Source organism: Gossypium hirsutum, chromosome A10, assembly GCF_007990345.1.
Source record: "Gossypium hirsutum isolate 1008001.06 chromosome A10, Gossypium_hirsutum_v2.1, whole genome shotgun sequence".
Classification (NCBI taxonomy): Eukaryota; Viridiplantae; Streptophyta; class Magnoliopsida; order Malvales; family Malvaceae; genus Gossypium; species Gossypium hirsutum.
The window spans coordinates 2861927-2878389 of record NC_053433.1 but is presented as its reverse complement, the minus strand read 5'-3'; the positions used below and the strand labels follow the sequence as shown (position 1 = coordinate 2878389).

The 16463-nt window shown below is 32.0% G+C and overlaps 3 protein-coding genes across 3 annotated transcripts; 2 read left to right on the top strand and 1 right to left on the bottom strand.

The window, feature by feature from the left end:
- Positions 1-341: 341 nt before the first annotated feature.
- LOC107925238 (protein trichome birefringence-like 38) lies at positions 342-2823 on the top strand. The gene is made up of 5 exons (XM_016855882.2): positions 342-799; positions 887-1058; positions 1846-2021; positions 2114-2272; positions 2349-2823. The coding sequence occupies exons 1-5, from the start codon at positions 501-503 to the stop codon at positions 2638-2640; spliced, it is 1098 nt and encodes a 365-aa protein (XP_016711371.2). The 5' UTR covers positions 342-500; the 3' UTR covers positions 2641-2823.
- A 494-nt stretch (positions 2824-3317) lies between these two features.
- Positions 3318-6645, bottom strand: LOC107925237 (protein CHUP1, chloroplastic). Its single transcript, XM_016855880.2, has 6 exons — positions 5059-6645; positions 4518-4649; positions 4252-4433; positions 4010-4121; positions 3772-3909; positions 3318-3687 (listed from the first exon to the last, which is right to left on the bottom strand). The coding sequence occupies exons 1-6, from the start codon at positions 6259-6261 to the stop codon at positions 3562-3564; spliced, it is 1893 nt and encodes a 630-aa protein (XP_016711369.2). The 5' UTR covers positions 6262-6645; the 3' UTR covers positions 3318-3561.
- A 6036-nt stretch (positions 6646-12681) lies between these two features.
- On the top strand, positions 12682-14984 carry LOC107924992 (phospholipase A1-IIgamma). The gene is made up of 2 exons (XM_016855565.2): positions 12682-13438; positions 14115-14984. Exons 1-2 carry the CDS (start codon positions 12800-12802, stop codon positions 14727-14729), a joined length of 1254 nt encoding a protein of 417 aa, XP_016711054.2. The 5' UTR covers positions 12682-12799; the 3' UTR covers positions 14730-14984.
- The last annotated feature ends 1479 nt before the right edge of the window (positions 14985-16463 follow it).

The following is a 16463-nucleotide window of genomic DNA, read 5'->3' as shown; positions in this document are numbered from 1 at the left end:
CGTATTTAAAAGTACAGAAATTAATATTGATATAGAGACTAAATTTATAACTTTTGTAAAATACAGGGACTAATAGAAGAAATTAACCTATTATTAACATATGTCTCATGACATGCAAGGGAATGTAATAGCCAAAGAAGTTTACAAGAAGCTTATGTTAAATAATAATAATAATAATAAAAATAATAATTTAAGAGTTCGATAATTCCCCGAGAAAAATACCCTACACATCATATTATAAACGAATCCTTCCGAAATCTCCCACAAATTATTATTTGTAAAATTTAAAAAAGAGATTGTGGTCTACCTTATTCCATGTGAACTCACCAAGCAGCTTTTTTTTTATTTTTTTATTTTTTTTATTTTTTGTCCCTTGGCTTAATCGTCTCCTCTCTCTGTTTCCTCACTTTCAGTCTCTCTCATACACTTGTATATAAGCACTGGGTCTACAGACAAGTTTATTTCATAACAGAGCTTGTTTTAAAGACACAAAATCCCAGATGGGTTTCGGTTGCAAAACACTGTTGTGTTTGTTTTTCACAGTTGTGGTTGTGTTATTGCAAGAAGCAAGTGCAAGGCAGCAGCAATATTATTACAATGTGAGTGGGTTAAGAAACCGAAAGCAAGTGAGTGGATGTAATTTGTTTCAAGGCCAATGGGTGTTTGATCCTTCTTATCCTTACTATGATTCCTCGGGATGTCCCTTCATAGATGCTGAATTTGATTGCCTTAAATATGGCAGACCAGACAAACAGTACCTTAAGTACTCTTGGAAACCTGACGGCTGTAACTTGCCAAGGTACCCTTTTTTTCTTTTCCCTCTTTGCTTTCTTTTTAAAACTTCATTGTATACACTTTCACTGAGTTTTGTTCATTTTGATGGTAGATTTGATGGGGCGAGTTTTCTGGCAAAATGGAGGGGAAAGAAAATAATGTTTGTAGGTGACTCACTGAGTTTGAACATGTGGGAATCTATGGCTTGTATGATTCATGCTTCTGTGCCCAACTCCAAGACCACATTTGTGAGGAAGTCCCCTTTGTCTTTTGTTATCTTTGAGGTGAGTTACTGTCTTTTTCTTTTTTGAAAATTCAACTCAATTTTTACACTCCATCGGATTGGATTGGATAGTTCCTATCCTTCTCTTTCATTATCTTTTTCATGAAGTATGGTTCCAAGCTAGGATTTGAAGATATGGCTGCGTTGAGTAAAGCTGTGGATTATAATAAAAATAGTAACAATAATCGATTAAATCTTAATTTAATTGATATTTAAGGAAAGTTCGGGTCACGTATTACCCACCATTCTCATGGTTAAAATTCACAGGAAAATGGATGGGATACTGTAATTTTATCAGTCATTTGTGCTTTCCAAGCCACTTGTAGTTCACCATCTTTAGATGTTTATTAGGATTCTAAAAGAGGCAACTTAGGACTTAGGAGGGAGCCATAATGACAGGGGAAGTGTTTCCACCTATTTTGGGTTGTATTAATTTATATTTCATATTTTATTTTATTTCTTCACAACAAAATGGACTGTTTTATTCGAAGCCAGACATTGGCCTTTTTATCTTTTTAGACATTTTGACTTGGCAAACAACAAAACATCAATGCTTAAAACTTAGTGGCATGATTAGTAGGTTGATTAACAAGCATCACACATCTTCATCCATCACCGCACACCATAGACAGCTGTTTTAAGCGACCTGCCAACCTGTTTTATTATATAATATTTGACCTAATCTCATTATTTAATCTCATCATTTGAACATTGCTTACCGGCACTGCTGATTTTAATTATTTATTTATTTCATGTCCAAGAAATACTGATCCTTACTACGTACGCAGGATTATGGGGTAACACTCTATTTGTATCGAACACCATATTTAGTGGATATAGTTAAAGAAAATGTTGGTGATGTGCTTAATCTAGGCTCCATCAAAGGTGGCAATGCATGGATAGGGATGGACCTCTTGATTTTCAACAGTTGGCATTGGTGGACCCACAAAGGAAAATCCGAAGGGTAGGTTTTTTTTTTTCATCTTATTCGTTTTATTAAAATAACCCTGACTATTATTATAACGTTTGTAAATATCATGTTTGATTAATTTATAGATGGGATTACATTAGAGATGGGTCTGCATTATACAAAGATATGAACCGTTTAGAGGCCTACAACAAAGGGCTTGCAACATGGGCTAATTGGGTCGACACCAATGTCGATCAAACCAAGACCAAGGTCTTCTTCCAGGGAATTTCCCCTACCCACTACGAGTAAGTCGAAAAAAAAAAACCCTTAGAACATTACATTTTATTATGTTTATGTACTGATTGTGTTGGATCAAGCCAGGGGTAGGGAGTGGAACCAACCAAAAAAGAGTTGTTATGGAGAACAAGAGCCACTATCCGGTACCACATACCAAGCAGGGGCTCCACCAGCTGCTGCCATTGTGAACAAAGTATTGGGGTCGATGAACAAACCGGTTTACTTGCTCGATATTACGACGTTGTCACAGTTGAGAAAAGATGCTCATCCTTCGACTTATAGTGGTGACCATTCGGGTAATGATTGTAGCCATTGGTGTCTTCCTGGTTTGCCTGATACATGGAACCAGCTTCTATATGCAGCTCTTGGTATGTGAAAAGGTCCACATTGGGCAACATAGAATTTACCTCTTTTTTCTTCTTCATGTGAATTATACAATATTCAAAGGTGATGAAAGTTATCATATACTACTTGTAGGTGATAATTGGTGTGGGGGGGGGGTAAAGATCAAATGTAAAAGTGATTGATTTTAAATCAAAATAATCAATGCTCTTATAAATTTCATGGAGTTGCCCGTGAATTATTATCAGTTTCACATGCTAAAACACCGTGTATAGTTAAAAAAACGAAGTTAGAATGGTCGGTACTTTTATACGTTTTCTACCAAGCAAAGTCTCTGGCAACTAAGCTATGCTTTGTAATTTATCTTGTTAACCAAACCAACACATGCATGAAATTGTTACTTATTCCCGGGACACATTACGCTCTCAAAAACAGTCATATGAAAAGTACCTCAATTTCAAGTCAACACTGGTTTTTGTCTATGACCCTATAAACCCTTATCAAGTTCACGGTTCAGAAAAAAACCAAAATGTACATAGGTCAACATCCAACTTCTGTGTACTTCCTACAGATTTAGGGAACCTTATGAACCCCACTAGTTAGAAGACGTGAGCAAAATGGTTTTTGGACATAAGTTATAAATTGCAGGTTTTTTTGGTCTTCCACGTTGAAACAATTGCATTCAAAGGCATTCTTTAAATATAATCAATAGGAGAAAAGTACGATTTGATAAGTCTTAAAACTATTTACATTAACTCCCTGACTCAAGGGGTCAAGGCACAATTACCAGCTAAAGTAGAACAGCTGGGTTTAGGTGATACAGTAAATTCCCAGCTTCAATAGCTGGCATTAAATGAATTGAATGTAGGAGGATAAATAGCAGCTGGCTCGTTGTATTCACAAACATGATGTTTCGATCTTTACAACAGAAAAACTGGTATTTTCTTTTGAAAAATCAGCTTGTTGTAGTAGACCTGCAAATGAATTTTTGCTGGTTTTGGCATTGGACATTGCATGATCTTGCTTTGTCTCTCAGTTCCTCGAAAGCCCTCATTGTTTCGACATCAAATCCGCCAGCAAACTGTCCATGAACAAAAGAAAAATGGGTTGCCTTCACTATGCCGTCTTGGTTCAAGTTGTAAAAATTAATGAGAATAGCTGTTACCTGATGTACACGGAATGCAAATCTAACACCTTGAACAATCAGTTCCTCTTCTTCAGGCCCACCAGTTCCAACTGCTTCAAGCTCTGAAGATATCCGTCTCATGTACTTCATCGCTAGTTTCACTGATGCCAGCTTGATCTGTCACAATTTATTTGCATATATTAATGAGTTGAAATAATGCACCATCTCTAATTAGTGTCTAATGTTATAGAACATGAGGGTTGAAAGCTTAAGTTACCTGGCTTACAATACCAGTTTCAAGCATCCAATCCATGGGAATTTGGAACCCCTTGTATCGCTTTGTAGCGGATTCTCTCATTCGGGAGAGATTGTAAACGCCATGTTCTAGCCTGCCATTATTCAGAGTAATAATTGAATGAGATATATATATTCAGATTAATAATTGAATGAGAACAAGCAAACAAACAAGCAAACAAACAAACAAGCACTGCAAACAGAGATATTCAGGATTATATATACTTTTCAAGCAGAGCCTGCATCTTCTTGAGAGCAGGACCACAAGGTTGTCGGGCATCATCACGAATCGATGCAGCCTCAGATTCTAGTTTCTTCAGATCACAATACCCAAATGCAGCCTCACGCAATACATCAGCCTTCTGTTCCGGCCACTCGAAATGTTTCAGTACAGCTCTTTCATCCACCTAAACAAAGAACAAAACACTAATCATCAAAACAAAACAAGAAAAAAAATCCTCGAAAAAACCGAAAGGATGGAAAATGTATACCAAGTAGGAGAGCTCATCGTCTAGCCATTTAACAAAAGGCACAACATCCTCAATATCTGTAAATGCAGCATTCTCAACTTCTTTAATCAAAAACCTTATGAACTCTCCTTGTGTTTCTACATCTGTCTTTATCTGTGTATTAACCACAAAAATTATCATCAAATTCCACTAAAATCTTTCAAATAAGTGCCAGTCCAACATATTCTCCAAAAACAACACCCGTACAATCATATATTTCATCATGGGACCATACAAAAATGCCAAATTTGTACGATATTATTTGAACTTTAAGCTAGTTGGGCCTGAAATTGAAATTATAAACTATATGTTTACCAAAATTCGATTAGACCTTCTTTTCTTTTTATAATTTTGTTAAGTTCCTACATCGAATCTACATGCTGTCTTATCTGGCAAGAAATCAAATCTAACAAAAGCAATAAAGTCACGGACGACTAGTCACTTGTCACTGACACAAACACCATAGTGTGAGCCACAGTGGTATTATCGTAATAAACTATAGAACCGGAAACCGGAAACTCACCGCGAGCAAATAAGATGACCGGTTCTCAATCTCCCCGATCATGTCCCTGGCATTGGCGGTTGCAGGTAAAACCTCCGGCGCGCTACACCCACCGGCGGCTTCTCTTTTTGAGTCTCTCCGCATGAGCGAGTGATAGAACTCCACGACTTCCGGAACTCTCCTCACTTTCGCCACGATTGCTTTCGTCCCTTTAGGAGGCGGCGGTGGAGGTGGGGGCGCAATAGCTTTCACCGGTGGTGGTGGCGGAGGAGGAGGGGGTGCTAGTTGTTTGACTGCTGCTACTGGCGCCGGAGGAGGCGGAGGTGGTGGTGGAGGAGGAATTTGCTTCTCTGTAAAATCAGGGGAGCCATTAGATGAAATCAATGATGAAGATGAAGGTCTCGGCGGTGGTTTTGGGATCCTAGGAACGCGAGATCTGATGTTAAGAAGAGTCGACTCAGCAAGTTCGTCTGAATTACACCTCGAGTGTCTCTGTCTATCAGCTTCAAGTACCTCTCTTTTAAACTCCAAGCTCTCAACTTTTTCATTACTCGAAGCACTAAAAACAACAGTTTCCCAACATTTACTGTTACTTCTCTTCAAATTCTTAACCAGATTCGACTTCGCACTAACTTCCAGTAACCCATTAAACCTCTGCGAAGACGAAAGCAAGTCCTCGTTTTCACCAAAAACCTCAGCTTTACCGTTACAAACAGGGTGCGACGTCACCATTTTCTTCAACTCACTTATCTCGCTCTCCATTCCTCTCACTTTCCTCTCTTTCTCTTTCCTTTCTTCTTCAACCTTTCCCTTCATTTCTTCTACCTCTGTTCTCAACTTTTCATTTTCGTTCCTCAAATTCTCCATCTCTTTCAAAGCTCGTTCCAGCTCTGCATTTTTAACAGCAATGTCATTTTCAAGAAGGGGAACAATGGAAACCGATTCTTTTAAAAGCTTGTGTTCTAGGAGCTCGGTTTTGAGCCTGGACTCTCGTTCTCTTAACTCTTCAACGAGTCGAAGGAGTTCGGTAACATCAGGTGGACGAGGCTGGACTTGAGCTGAGGATCGTGGGAAATAAACACCAAAGGAACGTGAAAAAACAGTTTTTTGGGAAGAATTGGTTTTGTTAGCTGAGCTAGGAGACGGCAATGGAGGTTTAGGTGGAGTTCCATGTTTTGGTGATTTTTGCAAACCCATTGCTAACCTTACCTTACCACCCACCATGATAAGGTCTGTTTTTGCTCTCTCACTCACTTACTCACTCTGGTTTGGGTTTGAGTTTTGGATTATAAAGTCCTATATCATCTAATATGTAATCACAAGGGGGAAGGGCAAGGAAAAAAAAGTTCCTTTGTCAGGTTGGGTTTGTTTGGTTCTCTCAGACAGTGTGGTCTTAAACTTGGGAGTTCGTGAAAAATTGAATAAATACAAAAAAGAAAAAAAGGAAATAGACGTTGAAAAGATGAATTGAAGAACCGTAGGTGGAGGAGAGAAAGGGGAACTAGGTCAAAAATAAAGAGTAGAGGAAATATAATAATAACGGCACGAATATCGAGGAACGGTCTTCTCTTCTCGGATCCAGTTTGAAAGAAGAAAAACAATTTATTCTTTTAAACAATTGGAATTTGGAGTACATTTAAGGGCAAACGGCATCTATGGTCCCTAAACTTTATTTAAAATTATATTTTAATCATTCAACTTTTAGATCTTATAGAACTACCACTAACGTTATCAGATTATTACAAAATGATCATCTAACTATCCATTAAGTATCGTTAATGAGATAATGTTTATCTGATTAGGTACATTAAATATGCCACATCTCTTTTCACATATTTTATCACCTTGTTATTTTACATTTATGATCATTATGGTAGAAGTCACCTAATTATATTTTCTTTATTTTTGGTCACTCAGTTATGAAAAGTTACAAATTGGTCATCTAATTTTTCAATTTTATTTCTATCTTTGTTATCAATTGGCAAATATAAAATTAAAAACACCTAAAATCCAATATAATTATGTGGCCAAAAGAGACAAAACTAAATAATTAAGTAACTATTTTTATAATTTTTTATAATTAAATGACAAAAAAGAATTAATAAGACTACCATACTTTTTTTTAGAAGTAACATGTCGTTACCTAATAAGGCTACCATACATAGGATAGGATAGTTGACTATATCAAACCCTAAAAACTTGTGAAGTATGGAACATAATAATCCACCACATAATCATTATAACAGTTCATAAAATCAAGCTTGTTCATCATCCAAACATCTATTTCCCTCTCAAAAATAGGAGAATTCATATGCATTCAAAAGTATTCAAAATAGTCCTACAATCATTAAGAGATGAAGCAAAATATTTGTGGAGGCTGAACCTTGAATGGGACTAGTGGCAGCACCAGAATCTAATTCCACAATTAAATGGTGATGTTCAGATTACAAGCAAGCAAGAGATGAGGGGTCATTGTTGGTGTTATCTTACAGTGATGGAATTAGAATGTTGTTATTAATGGTTTATCACCATCATACATCTCTTAAACTTTTTAGTATTATTAATTTTGTAGGCTTTTTTAATCTTTTATCCATTATATTTTTATGATAAGGGGTATTTATTGTTCGGTTAAAATCGAACGGTTAATCGGTTCATTGATAATTTTTAAAATTTTAATTTTCAGTTATTTTAGTTTAAAATCGGATAATTAACTGAATTAACCAATTAATAAAAATATTTATTGTTTTCAAGACTTATGAAGTATTTGGTTGTTAACTTTTAATATTTATGTAGTATTTTTAATATATTATTTGTTGTTTTCACCTCCATTTTAAATTTTTTGAACTATTAAATAAAAAAATTAACATTAGCAATATATTTTTTTTATATATTTTATATTTATTTTAACCAAAATACAAAAATGTACAAAATTCGATTAATCGGTCGAATTAATCAAAATATTTCAATTCAATTAATATACAGTTTGATCAACGGTTAAAATGTTTCGAATAATTTAATTAATAATAAATTTAATTCTAATATTAAAGACCTCTAATTATTATGACATGTAACTATCAAAACAATGGAAACAAACAATTTTAAATGCCATTTTAATTTTGATTTTCTTTAATTTGGTGTCTTTTCGTGTTTGTAATTTAACTCCTAATGTTTAATGTACTGCATTATTATTAATATTCTAGGTTGTAACACCACTAACTTTTTCGACCAATAAAATCGCTTTTTACTTTATAAATAAAAAACAAAACAAAAAACAAAGTAATGGACAAAATCTTACTCTAGCACCTAATACCGGTGAGAAAATAGGTAGTAGGTGCTCCATTACTTGGCTTTTGATTTAGATGTAAACTGAAAACATTGGGATTCTTTAATGGGAAAAATAGTAAGAGATATGTGAAAAAAGAAACGTAGAATAACGGTTTTTTTTTAATGATTGTGATTTCCATATCTAATCGATAGGTTATAATTAAATATATTTATGGTCGGGTTGAGTTGAGTTAAATATAATATTAATATATTTTATGTTTATTTAAATTTGATCTGACTTAAAATGAGGGTTTAAAAATTTGTCTAAACTTTTTTAATGAGAAAAAAGTGTCCATATTTACAAAAAAAAAATTAATTTAAGCTCATTTTAAACCCTCCTATAATATTTTTGATTTTTTAAAATTATTTATATTATATTATTTTAATATTTAATATTTTTATATATTTTTATTTATTGAAATTTTTTATATAGTCATCTTAATATTATTTTAATGTTTACATTAGAGTAATATTATATATTTGGTATATGTTTATTTTTTTAATGTGTTCTAAATTACATAATATATAAAAATAACATAATGTAAAGTATTATAAACTTAAAAGCGGGCTGGGCTGAGTTTAGATATTGAATGTTCAAGTCTAAACCTATTTTTCAGATCTACTATTTTTATCTAAACTCTCTTAAATTTCGGGTAGACCTTCAAACTTAAACAGGTAACCCCAACTATTAACAGTTCTAGAGATTTAGATAAGAGACTTAAATTGTAAATTTCATTAATGTTGTGGAATTTTGTTTTTTTCTTAACATATATAACTATAAAATAGCCATAAACAATACGTTAGTTATAAAGAAAAAATAAATAAATAAATTAGAAGAGGATGCAATTGGCCTGAAGTTATTTGGATAATGTCATCACTGTCTTAAAAGATGTGGTCTCAAGGCCCAAATCATGATGGATAGAACGTTATAGCCCACTTATAAATCCAATAAGACCAAGCCAGCCCATTGATAGATTTGATTCAATCAAGTAATCTTTTAGACTTAAGCCTTATTTGATATTCCATATTAAAAAATAATAATCTATCATGATCGATAAATTATTTTTTGAATATTTATCATCACATTATTTATTGTCCTTTTCCAATTATTTAATGACATTTCAGTAATTTTCTCCATGTCATTGGCACATAATTTTAGTAATTTTTAAATATTTAACCTTGAACATTGAATTCAGAACTCTAACCCTCGAATCCTGACCCCAAACCTTAAGCATCGGTCATGGTTTAAGGTTCAAAATTAGGAGTTCAAGGTTCAGGTTATGGGTAAAAAAATTACCAAAATTATGTGTTACATGAAAAAAATTACTAAAATATCATTAAATAATCGAAAAGGGACCATAAATGATGTAGTGAGAAAGATCAATAAAATAATTTTTCATAATGATCTTTTAAGCATACTTAATAATCTATCATTAAAAAAAATAGAAGTTTTCGATAAAAAATTGATAAGTAAATAACGAATTACTTATCACTTGATAAACTAAAAATAATAATAATTAAATATTAAATTTTATAAGCATTGAATTTGTATTATAAATTTATTTAATATATTTTTAAAAATTAAGTACTAAATATAATTATTTTGATTTTTGAAAATTCATTATTTTATAATTTTAATATTATTAATATGATATTATTTATTTTATTTTGAATAGTTTCAGATAAAACTTAAAAATAAAATTTGATCTTGATAAAATGAGAAAATAATTTATTTCAAAAATAAGATTTTTAAAAATAAAATCAATTTAATATTTTCAACATTAAGTGAAAAAAAAATTATCTACTTACTTATCATATTCAATATTTTTTTTTTTGAAAATTTGATATTAAGTAAAAAATTAATCTGATTATCAAACACATTAAAAAATCAATAATGATTTTTCAAACATACCCTTAAGGCAGAATTGTTTCAATTATTTTTATTTTATTTTATTAACATTATTCTTTAAATAATTTAATTTAAAGTTATATTCGTCAAACAACACTTTTTTTTTATATACTTGATCATTCAATTTATCAAACAACATCATACTTTTCTTTTGAATAATAAAAAATTAAGATATTTTAAAATTATTGTATTTGTGATTATATATTTTATTCATGTAAATACAATTTTTTAATTACAAAGTAGTGTGAATAGAAGTATTTATATGTCGGGCCAAGGCTGGATTCAAAAAAAAATTTCATACCCAAACCCGTTTTTGGACTAATTTGACCCACTTAAATAGCCCATTTTACTATTAAATAATAAAATATTAAAAATTATATTTTAACTGATATTTTACATACTTTTTAATTAAATTTAAAATTTAAAATTTAAAAATATTTTTATTATTTAAATTAAATTTTCATCCGACCAACTCATAAAAATTTTTATTGACCTAATCAGGTCAAACCTACCGAGCTACTTGACCATTGGACGTGGTGAAGCACTCAACCGAAGGATCCAGACTAGTGTTTGCCACGACTATAGACAATATTTTTTATATTTAAAGAATATAATTATTGGGACTGATCATGCCATGGTAAGGCCATCTAGCAACACCCACGCCTCCCCTTGAAAAGCCGAGCAGCTGCCATCCCAGTAGCCAGCCACCGCTTCCATCTCTCACTTCACCGCCTGCAGCTATGCGAAGCAATGTAAGTATCATTATTTTTCTAAATATATTAAATAATATAAAAAATATATGAAGGTAATAAAATGATCTTTTTGGTTTAATTTTTATTTATTTTATATGTGAATTAAACAAAAAAGCTTTGAGAAATTTGGAAAAAACCAGTTTTTGGTGAAATTTAAATAATTTGATTAGTATAATATTCCTTTTTATAAAATCTGAACTTCCCTCTTTATTTCTACTCAAACAAGTCAATTTATATTTTAGAATTTTATTACGTATATATCAAATATAACCAAAAACAACATATTTTTAGCCAAATATGTATAAAAAAATAACGAAAAAGAAGATAGTTTTAGGCAAGGTATCCTTAAATTCAAAGGTAATAAATATTTCTAAAATTGGCTCCAGAGAGAGACTTCACCAAAACTGAAAGACTCAGCAAAGTATCTATCTATGTGATTAAATCCCAACACTTGCCTTCTTCCTTTAGCAAGCATCTCTTAATCTCCTACCACATTTTCTCTCTTTTGCTAACTTCAAAGCAAAGTCACTCTATTTTAAGGTTTTCATCTGCTAAAACCTAATTCAAGCTTCTACCAAATGTTTGTCTATTGATGCATATATTCCAAAACATTCTGATTTTCTCCCAACTTTCGGTGGGAGGTAACATGAATTTCCTTGTCCAAAAACAGGTAAATGCCCTTCAAAGCCAAGAATATTAGTTTGAGGATTTTTCTTTTGTAATCCACGAAGCAGGTGGAATTTAAAATTTATTTAGAGTCGAAATTAAATTATAATTTTTTTGAACGCGTAATATACCTAATGTGATACTCAATACTAATATCAGAAGATTTATTAATTTCTGAAATTTATACGTGACAGAAACATACCGTACATCTACATGGTTTTAAATTACTTGGGCTTATATTAAGAGACAAACGAAGTAGCCAGAAAATTCACAGGAAGAGAAGTTAATGTGTTTGGTTTTTCATGTAATGATTTTGACATATAAAACAAGCCGTATAAGTTTCCAATATGGTATTATATGATAATAGTAAATGTGGTAGGTTGGTTGTATTTTCCTTTTCGAGCTGTCACTTGAAACATCGTAGTCTAAGTTCCTGTTGTAGTGCAATTAATTGCACGTCACTTTAAGAAAAATAAAGATAATCAACATATAATGATGAATTTACCTTTTACATATTTTTTTATCGATTTAATTTTATTTATTTTTTAATTAAATTTTACTCTTAATTTTTAAAAAAAAATTAAATTTAACTATTAATTTTTTTTAAAAAGTCGAGTTGTTGCTTTTTTAATGGAAACACAAACTAAAATGTTAAATTTTTAAACATGATAACATGTATAACAATTCACGTATACTCCATGTTATTTTTTTAATATAATATTTGTTAGTATGACATATAAAACAAAAAGTATCATATCAATATAAAATATATATGAACCGCTATGCATGTTGCCAACTAACACTAAAAAAGTGGTTTAGCTAAAAAGAAAAATAATTAAATTGATAAAAAATATAAAGGTTAAGTACTAAATTTATCATTATATATATAAAAGAATATAATTCTAACTTATATACGGCAAATTAGCATGTTAAACTTTACAAACTTATTTTGTTTGGTAAATGAAAAATCTAATCACTGATAGATTTTTTTTTATGGGCAAGAAAATTACATTGCTTGCATAATGGAAATTGGGTAGTTAATGTCGGCGCCAGTCAAGTTTTGGGGATATAAGTAATCGATGAACAACAACATGAAGCATCCTTGAAAGGTATGGGAACACGATGCATTTCTAGGAAGTGGTTCGGAAAGAAAAACAAGGTAATGCGCAGCAGTATAGCAAAAAAATGGAAGGATCTAAGTGGCCAAAAGAATTGGGGAGAGCTTTTGGACCCTTTAGACATTGATCTCCGGCGTTACATTATTCACTATGGAGAAATGGCTCAAGCTGCCTATGATGCTTTCAACACCGAGAAGGCATCGAAATTTGCTGGGAGTAGCTTGTATGGCAAGAAAGATTTCTTTTCTAATGTGAATTTGGAGAAAGGCAATCCTTATAGGTACCAGGTAACGAAATTCTTGTACGCGACATCACAGATTCAAGTCCCTGAAGCGTTTATCGTGAAGCCGATATCGAGGGAAGCTTGGAATAAAGAATCAAATTGGATAGGGTACGTTGCGGTGGCTACGGATGAAGGGAAAGCAATGTTGGGAAGGAGGGACATTGTGATTGCTTGGAGAGGAACGGTGCAGACCTTGGAATGGATCAATGATTTTGAGTTTAACATGGTTTCACCTGGGAAAATATTGGGTGATCAACGAAGTGATGTTAAGGTGCATGAGGGTTGGCACTCGATTTACACCTCGGATGACCCACGTTCGCCCTATAACAAAAGCAGTGCCCGGGACCAGGTGAGAGATTCTTTAATTTATTGTTTATCAACAAAAATCTTGTACTAAAAAGAAAGTTTTCCTTTAACCAATAGTAAGTTAATGATGTTGAGGAAATTCGATTTTATTCGAAAAAGTTTGAAAAAGTTTGTAAAGTAACATCTATAGGGAGTTAAACAAATTTTTAATAAGTCAATGTTATTTTTTGGTGGGAGTTTGTCTCTCTACTCTACTAAGTATTCGTGTGCCTTAAGAAACGGTGGGTTTATAGGGTGAAAATTTCTTGATAAATGACAACGGGCAACGTGCATGGTTCGTCTTATCAGGCACCAAACAAGGTGTTCCTATTTTATGAACCTATCATCTCTTTAAGTACTTGGCCACTTAAAAAGTTAGGAGACAAAACCTTCATTTAGACAATATTGACTCGTTGAGGGTCCGTCAACTCCCAATAAATAAAACTTTATAAACTTCTTCCAAGGAAGTCGACATCCTCTCAAAGCTGAAAAACATTCATATTAAACTCTTTTTTATTTATAAATTATGTATGATATTGAAATCATATGCTTGATTCCAGTCAAGTTCATAACTACCTAACACAAGTTGACTTAAAATGGTACAAGTAGCATAATCTATTATAAATAAAAATAAAAATAAAAATAAAAATGGTTCTTGTCCTTGTACTGATTCTTTATAGGTTCTTAACGAGGTCAGGAGACTAATAGACCAATTCAAGAACGAGGAAATAAGCATCACAATCACCGGCCACAGTTTAGGTGCAGCCCTTGCAACTTTGAATGCCATCGACGTAGTTGCCAATGGATATAACAAGCCCCAAAACCAGTCGAGCAAGGCCGCTCTTGTTACAGCCTTTTTATTCGCTAGTCCCCGAGTTGGCGACTCAGACTTCAAAAAGGCATTTACAGGTTTCAAAGACCTTCGAGCTTTACGCGTTCGGAACGCCTTAGATGTCGTCCCAAACTATCCTTTGATAGGGTATTCGGATGTGGGAGAAGAATTGGGTATCGACACCCGTAAATCAAAGTACTTGAAGAGTCCTGGGAACTTATCAAGTTGGCATAATTTGGAAGGTTATTTACATGGGGTGGCTGGCACACAAGGTAGTAAAGGAGGGTTTAGTTTGGTTGTTAATCGTGATATAGCCCTTGTGAACAAATCACTCGATGGGTTAAAAGATGAATACATGGTGCCAGTGTCTTGGAGGGTTCGGAAAAACAAAGGTATGGTCCAACAAGAAGATGGGTCTTGGAAATTGATGGATCACGAAGGTCAAGATGATGATTATTCTTAAATGGTTTACCCTTGGTTATGCTTGATGACATGGGGTTCAATGGGGTTCAAAGATGAATTTCTCTGTATTTTTTTTTATTGCACTAGGTGTCTAATGTCATGGTGGTGTGGCGGGTTTGTTGTTTTGTTATTGTTTGTTTTATTCATTCAAAGTTGAAGTGGTCAACTTTAGTCTTTACAAATTTCTAATTTTAAAATTTTAGTATTGATCTAAACGATAGTAGTTAAATATGACGGATTAAAGTTTTTTTATTAATCTTATTATATGCGTAAAATTATATATTTATTTTATATTCTTCAATTAATTTGTTCTTAGTTCTTACACTCTTTGAATTTTGAAATTTAAATCTTGATACAAACTACAATAGTTAAATTTATAATTGATTTTTGTGTGAATAATATGTGGAAATAACAATTTGATTCAAGATATTATACATGTAATAATATATGTTTGTAGCATTAAAACTTGAAAATAAGAGAATTTAGTAAATTTAAAAACCACCATTTAATAAAAACCATTAATATAAAATATTTTATTTTTTATAAAAAATAAATATAAATATAAAATTAGTTTTTATATTTTATTATTTATAAACAATAAATCTGATGGAATTATGTCCGCCTGAATTGAAAAATATAAATTCTATTTCGGTCTAAAACGAATCAACTAATTCATGAACACCTAACAAAATAATATTATTGGTAACATGGTGTTTTGTTTTAAATTCCTCTAGCACCTCCTTCAAGAAAAAAAAATGTTATCACAATCAAACTTGAAGAGAAAATTTTTGGAGAGAGTTAATTTCGATGATTGTTCTCGAAGAACTTTATGATTGTTCTTCAAAATTCTCAAAAATGACTCCCTACTATTGTTTAATTGACCCTTAATGCAAATCGTATCAATCTAAAATTAAATTTCGACCATTGATTTGAAGCTTTATTTAAAATAAAAAAAATATTACCTTTTATTCAAGAAAATAAAAAAAAAATTGTTCATTATTCGACTCAAATTGTGTGTAGAATGATATATTGATGTAATGATTGAATATGGTAGCAAATATTGGTGTTTCGATAATTTTATGAGTTGGCTTTTACTTTTATTTTGTTATTTGCTTGATGGATTTGGCTGGGAGTGATGGTTTGACTAGGGATCTCATCTTTCTTTTGTTGCGAAATACCTCCTAGATCCGAGGCATGCATACCGATGTTGGTGACCATGATTCCTTACCTTAATTATTTGTTCATATGAACTAATACTCTTAGTAAGCTCTGGGTTCTCATTGGGTAAGGCTAGGGTTTATGGCTCTTTGTTCTCTCTTGTGTTTTTAAGCTTATAGGGTTTAGGGCATTTTCCTTGGCGATTGAATGTATAAATCGTAGGAAATGTTTAAAGCTTGGTGGTGAGCTATTGATTTGATCTAAACGTAGGTCTATTAGTGATTGAATGTGTTTTCTTTTGGAATGTTGTAATGTTAAATTTTCGAACGTTGTTCTGTTTGTTTTTTACAACAGAATAGATCGAATGAAGCAAAAAATAAACATTTTTTAGATAAAAAGCGCTTTTGAGAAAACCTAATTTTTTTTTGCTTTTTGAAAAAAAAGGCTTTTGGGTCAATTTTTGGCTTTTGAAAAGTACTTTTTCTCTTATAAGTGTCTTGTTTAAAAATATTTTTATCTCAAAATCATTTTTTATTCTAAAAGTGCTTTTTAAAGGCATTATTAAACTAACCTTTAG